Source organism: Lygodium microphyllum, chromosome 3 (assembly GCF_053477565.2).
Source record: "Lygodium microphyllum isolate KBCC chromosome 3, Lygodium_microphyllum_v1.1.10, whole genome shotgun sequence".
In the NCBI taxonomy this organism is placed as follows: Eukaryota; Viridiplantae; Streptophyta; class Polypodiopsida; order Schizaeales; family Lygodiaceae; genus Lygodium; species Lygodium microphyllum.
This window is the reverse complement of record NC_141137.1, coordinates 89,142,377-89,152,125: the sequence shown is the minus strand read 5'-3', so window position 1 is coordinate 89,152,125 and position 9,749 is coordinate 89,142,377. Positions and strand designations below refer to the sequence as shown.

General features: G+C 40.0%; 1 protein-coding gene across 1 annotated transcript; it reads right to left on the bottom strand.

Annotated features, from left to right (window-relative positions):
* Positions 1-5,794: 5,794 nt before the first annotated feature.
* On the bottom strand, positions 5,795-8,485 carry LOC148038607 (protein disulfide-isomerase LQY1, chloroplastic-like). The gene is made up of 5 exons (XM_087673821.1): positions 8,110-8,485; positions 6,868-6,951; positions 6,452-6,503; positions 6,188-6,344; positions 5,795-6,047 (listed from the first exon to the last, which is right to left on the bottom strand). Exons 1-5 carry the CDS (start codon positions 8,353-8,355, stop codon positions 6,026-6,028), a joined length of 561 nt encoding a protein of 186 aa, XP_087529947.1. The 5' UTR covers positions 8,356-8,485; the 3' UTR covers positions 5,795-6,025.
* Positions 8,486-9,749: the final 1,264 nt, after the last annotated feature.

Below are 9,749 nucleotides of genomic sequence, written 5' to 3'. Positions count from 1 at the left end.
ATATGCTCAATGCCCCATCCTCATAAGGTGCCACCAATGATCCATGGTGCTTAAAGTTGTAAGGCCCCCATTATGAGGAGAAGTCAAATGTGAGCCCAGACATTGGTTGAGTCTTGACTTGTGTATCAAATGAGGTCTATGTGACCGGATGGCAAAAAGGTGACCGTTGTGGGTCTAATCTTTGGGTTGGCCCGAGTAGTTATGCTAGTAGCAACTCAAGGCACATTGCATCAAGTTGTGGGGTAAGGGAGTTAAAAGGGGCCCCTATTTTGGGGTCCAGGGGCAGCCAAAGCGGCCCTTGTGGCTAGGGGTCCCAGGGGGGCTAGTGGCCTCCCTAGCGGGGGTCTGGGGGTAGCACCCCCAGCTCGACGGTAAAGGGAATATTCCTTGGACGACTAGTGGAGGCTCATATGGTAGGTCAATCATGCCGACCTAACTGCCTTCACAGGCTATAAAAGCTAAACCCCTTCACAGCCATCGATTATCTATCTTTCACCCAGTCAGAGTTGTTCCAACTAGCCTTAAGCTCTTCACCTATCTTCTGTCTAGATCGCCATCTAAGCTTCACTTGGAAGCGCACGGGTGGACAGATCCATCTCTGTATCAGTTGTTTGGAGCTAAAGAAATTTTCTAGTTCTCCTCTTATCTGTTGTGTACTATCTATCTCTATCTCTTTCTCAGATTATGTTCGCTGCGCCGTGTAATTTTTACAGATTTCTCCCCTAAGCTTTTGTCACCTCACTGAGAAATGAAGTATCCTTAAGAGATGGTACCCAGCATTGTTGCTCACATGTGAACTGCCATGCGAGCACAAGCTTGACATTCTCTAGAAAATACCCTAAGAATGCATGCACATGCAAACCTACATGTGTGAGAAATATCAGTGTGGTCACCATGTGTCATAATCAAGTCCAAGTCCAATTTGTGATTACCAGGTACAATCTGACTACCCTCTTTGCAAGACTCTAGAGTCTTGACATACTCAAACTCAACATAAAGATATGCTACCATTGTAGATGCATCACTCACATTATATCAAAAAGAACATATCTAAATAGACAACATAGACAGAATGACAATAAGTAGAATGCTCGTATATTCCAATAGTTCAATTTACAAGTCCATATAATGTGTCATAGTCTCTCTGGGAGATAGTAAGGAAATGGACAAGACTAAGACTAATGAATGCATAAAAGGATTGAGCATAAGGACTATATGGGGTATTACTCAGAAGTACAAGGCTCAAGCTAGGTAACCATGGCTGCAATGTAACTATCTATGTGTGTGTGTAGGTCTATAACTTGGTAACCATGTCTACATAATACTCATCTCTTCCTCTCTGCTACTTATATAGCCTTTTGCCAACAATGCCTTGAAGTCATTCCACTGCTATCCTTGACTATATTGTTTCCTTTCATTACTGCACCACTACTATTATATTTCATTGACATTGAGCCGCCACCACTTTGCACCACCCTATGCTACCTGACAAATGACTCTTTTATGTGGGACATTAATATCTACTACCACCATTGCCATAGGCTTCTTTCAAGCATCCCTATTGAGTTCAACATGGAAGGATATATTGTGCCTATTGCACACCCTCTCTCTAGTTTAGATTTTGATTATTATAAGTATGAATAGATTAAGCTAGATGGTGTGGCACATTGATGAAGATTTGGTTTATACATTGTATTTTAATGGAGCTTCCAGAGGGCCAGACACGCGAGTGTTAGGCTTATCATCAAGGATCTCTATCATCAAGCCATCATGACAATGGGAGTTTAGCTTAGTGTTGCTTTTGCTAACAACCTGCCAGAATAGAATGCCTTTTTAATTGTGCTAAATTTGGCCAAATCTAGTAGTATTCGTTGATTGCTAGTGAAAGGTGGCCTGCAACTAGTGATCAATCAATTGAATAGGACCTACAATGTACGAGATCCCATTCTTTGTATGCACCATCATGTTGGTCTAAACATGTTGAGGCATTTGAGCTAGTGACTTGTCAATTAATTCCCCATCAATGGAATCAATTTCTAGATTCCTTTGCAAATTATGCCCACATTGCAAGAGGGTTGGTCAATAATGTGATACATCTAGTTTTTTAGGGGTCTCAATGGCTCGTCCCTTAATCTAGAAATTATGCTTTAGGTGATTCTCATAGGGGTCAAGAAAAAAAATTTAGCATTGTGTTGCCAAATGTTATGCTTTCCAAATATATTTCATTAGGCCAAGAGGGCCATTTCATTTCATTCCTTTAGTGCGGATACTTTAATCTATGGGCTATTGGCTAGTTTTGTTGTGTAGGTCAGATGATTTATACTCAAGTAGGGTTCTACAAGTTATAATGCAAATTCTTCTCAACATTAGCTATCTCTATCACCTTGTCCTTGACTTTTTTGTTGTTTTATTTTTTAGGGAAGGGGATAAGGACTATGTGCATTATATTACATGGATTTGAAGCAAGGAATTAGGCTTGGGATTGAATGGCCTTCCTAAGTGGAATGCCGCTATTGCTTTCTCCTTTCTTGAGCATACTTATAAGTCCAATAAGAGCATCATTCTAGCTTGCTTGATAGGCAATAGGTAACAGCAACTAGGTTCGAAGTGTGACCTATGGGCTAAAAATTAGTTTAGAGTCCCATCATGGAAAAAAATGTGCACTAGAATCTACATATTTGCCTCCCAAGGCCTTGGCAAGTTCTTGGGTTCAAGTTAGGTCCAAGACTGATGCTATATCCTCCTTGGGATGGACCTAAACATGGGGTTTTTTTTATATAAATTCCACTAGCAAGTCCTAAGTGACAAGGAGCTGGCATGGGATTTCCCTTGGGATTAGTGAGTCTTAGCTGGGAGCAAGTCATCTCCTAGGTGTCTTTCTAGATAGTTCAAGGTGTTCTCTAAGTTAACTTAAGTTCATTTAGTAGAGTGAGGGCAGTTATGAAGTTCTATTGTCTTAGAAGAGTCATTTTTTGTCTCAACTTGGCTATTAGATCCATGTTTGTGAGGCTACATATTTCAATTTTTTTATTATTTATAGATGTATCTTTCTCTGTTAGTGTACTTTCACTCTTTGTTTTGTTTTAGCAAGATATGATCATGGATTCAACAAGCTGGGTTGCCCTCTCCTGTGGTTGGCAATGAGAGGAGAATTCAAAGGTGAATTTGCACAATTTATAGGAGTTTTGGCATATTCACAAGCCATTTAAATCGGGAAATGAATATTCAAGGCCAAATGTGATTTATTTTGCAAGGCATTCAAAGCACAATACATTGCACTGAAAAGTTGAAGGTCAAACAAAGCATAAAGTCAACTTCCTGGACATTGAAAGAGTGTCAAACTATCATTTTCTCATTAATTCACACATTTAAGGCAAGATTTCATGTCAAAATACCTTTCATGCACAGAAAAGCAGCACATGCAACCAAAAGAATCAAAATTTGACCAAATTTGAGATGGGCATGCCCAAGGCTTAAGAGACATGAACCAAGTTAGAAAGGGGTATGCTGGAAAAACATGGGAAATTAAAGGAGAAGCAACAGTTGTGCAATTTGTGGATACCATTTTCATGTATTCTTATTCATCTTGCATGCATCTTGCCTCATTCATCACATGTGATCAAAGAAATGAAGCCTCCTTACCATGCTTTGCACGCCTATTTGTTCAGTTTTTTATATGATGAAGGAACAAATAATCAATATTTCAATATTTCCCTCTCCTCCAAAAGCCAACCTTTCTCTCTCCTCCATAGCCATACACGGTTTTCATATGAGAGGAGCATGGAGATTTGCGAACTAGAGATAAGTGATGGATAAAAACAAAGCTTTGTAACCCCTTCAAGTGTTCTCTATTTTTCATGGAATAAATAGTTTAAATTTTAAAAATATCTAAAAATGCAATTTTATTACAAAAAAACAATCATTCAATAGCACAAGGATTGCCTCAATGTTATCTCTTGTGTCTAAGTTAAGAAGGAATGCTATAAGTTAGTTCTTATATGCATTAACATATTTAGTCAAATTTGGGATGTATTTACCTAACATAATATGAGACAAAGGATGTGATACCTTAAGTATATGAAGCAACAAAGCATCTCATTAATTTGCATACATATTTATATAAAAAAATGTTCGCTACACATTAATTTCCATAAATCTTGGTTGTGCACACTATATACACTTGATACATTAAAAGCACTTTTTCACATACACCACTACATGGCAATTTATTTCATTATAACTAAGTATGTGACAAAATACCCAATTATCATAGATTCAAGTCTAGTTAGGTAAAAGTGAGCTAGAGTTGGATACAAGGACCGACAAGATTCAACCGTAACCAATTTAAGTGGCTTGTTCTAAGAGGTTACAACATTCTATCAAGGAGCCTAAGTATACACCTATGTGACATATAAACACCAATCAATGGGTAAAACTCCTACTTCAAGATCAAGACTAGATAGTTATTAGTGATTGGATTACAACGCAATGCTATATATAGGTTAGTAAGATGCTATTTTAGTTGGCCTCCCAATCACTCATGGTTGCAAGACCATGGGGGTTAATATACAAATTTCGTAGTGTTGTATATCAGAGCGGATGTCAAACATAGATCCCAACAATAACATAATTTTTCATACATTTATAACCCATTAAATTTAATTCAACATAATGGCAAACCCACATTCATGATCAACTCATTTAACATTGTAAGTTTAAATGAGCTAAAGGATATATCTACATTGTGGATGTAACACTAGAGGACACATTTTTTGAAGGTTTTACTCAAATGGAGATTTCAAATATATAGTTTGTTTGATTCACATAAAATTTATGTTGTAGTATCTAAGAATGTATCATACATTCAAAAAGCTCCGAAATATGTATTATTGTGTAGAAGGCATACCATTTGTTGTGGATGTAACACTCACGAACATTGTTAGAAGTTTGGCTAAAATGGAGATAACAAAAAGTATAATTTCTTTGATTCACATAAAATTTGTGTTTACTATCTAAGAATTTGTGCCATACATTCAAGAAGCTTAAAAAGATGCATTATTGCACACAAGGCATGCCAATTGTTGCACATAAAGTGTGCTGTTTGTTTTATTTTCATGAACAAGCACAACAAATCCTCTTTCATCACAAAAAAACGCAAAACAAGATATAACCCCATGAGCTTCGCAATGATACCAACCGTACAAAGCATGGTAAGTGGACCGAACATGCATTGCCATCGAGCCAACTACTATTCTCTTATTTTATCAAGTCATATTGCTTCTCTAATAGCAACACCTCTCACTTTCTCGAATCCTGAAGTGTGCCTACCTTTGTATTCATTACCTTAACTCAAATTTGAAGGTTTCAATACCCTTTGCAGGGGGGCTTATCCTTCACAAGGGAAGAAATGAAGGTATGCTTCAATATAAGGATATATTCAGGATAAGAATAGATATATACTCTTCTAATTTCTTCATTACAATTGAGGTTTTGATAGAGCCCTTCAAATTAAAATTCTGGGGCACCCTTCAAATTGCAGCAATGTGCCTTACCAAAAGCACTCGATCCAATATTTCAGTAACATGTAATCTAACAAAAATTGTACATGAGTGTACATTTGAGCATTAAACCTTGTCCACACGCTGTCACTTCAATGGGAAAACATGACAATTAATTTGGCTCTAAAGTTGCTACTTCACACTAAAAGCCACTTGAAGATGATAATAGATGGCTAAGTTGATCCCTAGTAAGAAACTCCATTCTCAACTAGAAGTCTACAAGGAACTTGACCATGGGAGGACAAAAGACATGTCAATTTTTCAATTCAGCATCAAAACACCAGCTTCTTTGGTAATTTCACAGAAGCTACATCAAATGAAATTGCTCTCCTTTCAGCAAAACTAGCAGCTTGTACAGGTTTCACGATGCTTTTTTTCTTAAGGTTACAATTTGAATGTGTGGTACATCAGAAGCTTCCACACAGCCTTTGAAGGTCATGGAAGCATGAGTCCAATCATGTCAGCGTTCAGTCATCGTCTTTATATTCCCTGTAAAATCACAGAACAGAAATGCTTTAGGACGAGAATATGCCACATGTGACAACACAAATCCACCCTGCATTGTTTTGATACAAATTTTGGCATAACTCAATAAGCAGATATTCCAAGTATTGAAACACAAGACTTGCCTTCTGTCTAGGTAACGAGGTTGAATGCCAGTTCCCTGACATGTCGTGCAAGTGATAGAACCAGCACCCTCACAGTTTACACATTTTGATTCCTGCTTTTCACCCCCACCAAGCTCAACAGTTAAGTTGCCCGCTCCCAGGCAGAATCTACATGTCTCTGCAACATGATCAATTGTTAGCAAACTGATACAACTGACCAAACCAACAAAGAGATTTTTCTTAGCAGTTCTGCAGTACAATTAGGCAAGAGAGATGATTACAGACGTGCTCCACTTCCTGCACATGGAAAGCATGGCTGATCATTCTCTCGAGTTGACTGCATAAACAAGACCATCAGAAATGAGAAAATGCATCCAGTTAAGTCCACAGTTTATTAAAACTTTTTGCAGTTTACAATCCTTTGAGGAATTGTGTGCATCTGTGCTTGAAACAACACTGTGTGCACCTGTGATAGAAAGAAGACTTGAAGCCAGGTGCTGACACTTGAACATGGTCAAATTAGCCTTGTGCATTTTTAACATGACACTAGAGAAATGCTTGTGTACTGGCAGGTCAGAGGTGCAAGTTCCATATGTTGCTTGCCAGTATACAAAGAATGCTGGGATTGGATGTACTATATCCTGATATTCTCGGTCCCAAGTATGTTCAAACAAAAACAAAAACAGGATCACATAAATTACCGCGCTTTTCATTTGACTCTCGTAGAAGACAGGGACACCAATTCCAAATGCAATTCCAGCCAGTCCCACTCCAATGGCCACCATCTGCACAACAGATCCCTTCCTTTGTAAAAGCACTGACATGCATAGCAACATACTTGGTCCTATGAAGATGAAAAGATCAGCCTATTTAGAACCATAACAATGCACAGGTGCTGATTATCACATACACTCAAAAAAGATTAGAAGTTAGCAGTTTGCAAGAGCTAGAAACCCACTGCAACAATCAAGAACATTTGACGACAATCGTCCATACTCAAGTAAACCAAAGACAAGCATCACCATGATTAAAACCAGAAAAGGCTCAGGTCCCAGAACATTTTGATGCGTACATTTGATGCTCAGATTAAGACAACAAAAATTGTATGAATGCTCTGATGAGTGAATGCAATTAACTACTTGCAGAGTTCTATAATGTGCTTATGTCATTGAGCAACATATGCATGTTGTGATATACACATCTACTTGAGCAGACACAAAAACGATAGTCTCCATGCCCCTGAGTTGTGACAAAATGAGGTTTGAGAAGATGAGATGCAAAAACCAGGTTTGTGGTGAAGGCTGCAAACCAAATGAGCCAATTGCATGACATTGTGGATTCTCATATCAGTCTCAGATTGGGGCACATCATTAGACCATTCTGTTGAAAGACATCAAATGAGTCCATCAATTTACCCACATTCACAGACATCATTCAGATCCGCATATCAAAGTCTCAGATTCGGACACATTCTTACAGCAGTCTGTAGAAAAACATCAAATGTGACCCTCAATCTGCCCACATTCAGAGTCTCTGCAGATTCTTACATAGTTCAGAGCCCCATATCAGAGTCTGACATTGGGGCACGTTCTTACGCCATTCTGTAGAAAAACATCACATGTGTCCATCGATTTACCTACGTTGAGAGTCTCAGCAGATTTTTACGTCATTCAGAGTCTCAGTTTGAGACACGTTTCTTACACCATTCTGTGAAATAACATCAGGTGTGACCATTAATTTACCTACATCCCGAGTCTAAGCAGATTATTACATCATTCAGAGTCTCATTTCAGAGCCTCAAATTGGGACACATTCTTACACCAATCTGTGAAATACGATCAAGTGCGCCCATCAATTCACCTACATTTCCTGTAGAAAACTTGTGTCCATGCGACGAGCAAGGCAATGTCCGGATAAAGATCAGCACCGATGCATGCACTTACAGTATCTTGATCAAACTCGATAGCTCGAATCGGAGGAAGGCGAGTGCAAGGGGCAGACCGCTGCTGCTTCTGCGAGCGCAGGAAGGAAGACCTAGGCAGGAACGAGGAGGAGAACCGAGCTGCAGCACCGGCGGAGTGAGACGAGGATGAGGAGCAGGGAGAAGAAGGCGAGGAGGCCTCGATGACCGCCATGGCCGAGTCCGTTAGGAGGTTCACAGGAGCGTGGCAGCACTGCGCCATCGCCATGGCTCTTCGCTTGGGTAGCTCTCTGATCAGCAACAAGAGGGCGGTAGTCCTCTTATGGATAACAGCAGAATTTCCATAAATATTTTGAAATTCGCTCCAGCATAAAATCGCATTTACATGCAAATTTTCGAAAATGTTTTCAATGCAGAGAACCCCCCCTTCACGTGGCATCGCATTCCTGAGAAGCTTGAAAAGAATACGATTGTGTAGAGGAGTGCAAAAACTAGCCTAAGTCACAAGAGGGAAAAAGAGTGACGGCCAAGCTTGATTAAGGGGCGATTAATTCTTGTATCATTACTCCGCATTCCTGTCCATGTGTCCATACGGACATGTTCCGCCATCTTCTTATGCATGCTGCATATAGTGTGGTCCATCGCGCAAACAATTCTAAGTCAAGCTTGGGATGAGGATGCGCGCATGGAAGACAATGAGAATGCTCCAACAAAACCTATGTCACAGGAGAGTGCTGCCTCCGTGGTAAATCATAAGAGGAAGAGAGAGGAGAGTTTGATAGGGTCTCTGCATGTGAAAGTTGAAAATACCAATTGCCCTATGCAAGGTTGCCCAGGTCTTAAGGTGGCTGACAGCAAACTTCCTAGCTCTTGTGAGGACTACAACCTTCAATTGGAAGCCAACCCTCAGAAGGTATCGAAAACCTTGGCTGCAACTCTCCAGTGCAACATGGAAGAACAGGTCCTTAGGGTGGCCAAGAAGATCAATTTGGATGGAGAGAAGGTCTATCACAATGTCCTTCGGTTCAATGCATGAGCGGTGTTGGCTTTTTTCACGGGTAGGGTGCCAAAAGCAATGGATGTCGCCTCCTAGTTTAATGCTATTCTCAAGGATGATGGATCGGTTGAGCAGATCTATTATGGTGGATGTGGCTTTTTCAAAGTGGTATTCAACAAGAGAGAAGCCACTAAGAAGATTTTGGCACTGGGAATTTATTTCTAGGGGCTAGAACTTGTGTACGTCTTGCCATGGCAATCGATTGAGGCATGACAAGATTTGTTTAAGCGTGAGTATCCTATATGGGTGGAGATACCTAAGCTGCCTGCTTACCTTTGGAATTTCTTGCCTGACATTGCCAAGGGTTTGGGGAAAACGTCGTATGTGCCGCCGCTTGCTAGCCCATTTCACAATAGGGTGTGTCTTTTATGGAATACTAGTAAGCCTAAGCCAGATGCAGTGAAGCTGGATATACCTCAGGTGGGTCAACTTAGGCTCAAATTGGTGTGGAGCCATTTTGCTGGTGCCTACTTTGGATGTGAGCAGTGGGGTCACTACCTTAAGGAGTTTCCAAACTCAAATGCAGAATCTGTTGAAATTAAATAGAGCCCAAAGGGAACCACATGGGCAGAAGCTGGAAAGACACCTCAAGCTCGAGGAGGGAA

Coding starts and splice junctions, on each gene's coding strand:
- LOC148038607 (XM_087673821.1), bottom strand. CDS start 8,355: ATGGCGATGGCGCAGTGCTGCCACGCTCCTGTGAACCTCCTAACGGAC. Junction 6,952..8,109: donor TCGAGTTTGATCAAGATACT/GTAAGTGCATGC, acceptor TCTGTTGTGCAG/ATGGTGGCCATTGGAGTGGG. Junction 6,504..6,867: donor AGAGTCAAATGAAAAGCGCG/GTAATTTATGTG, acceptor TTGTTTATGCAG/TCAACTCGAGAGAATGATCA.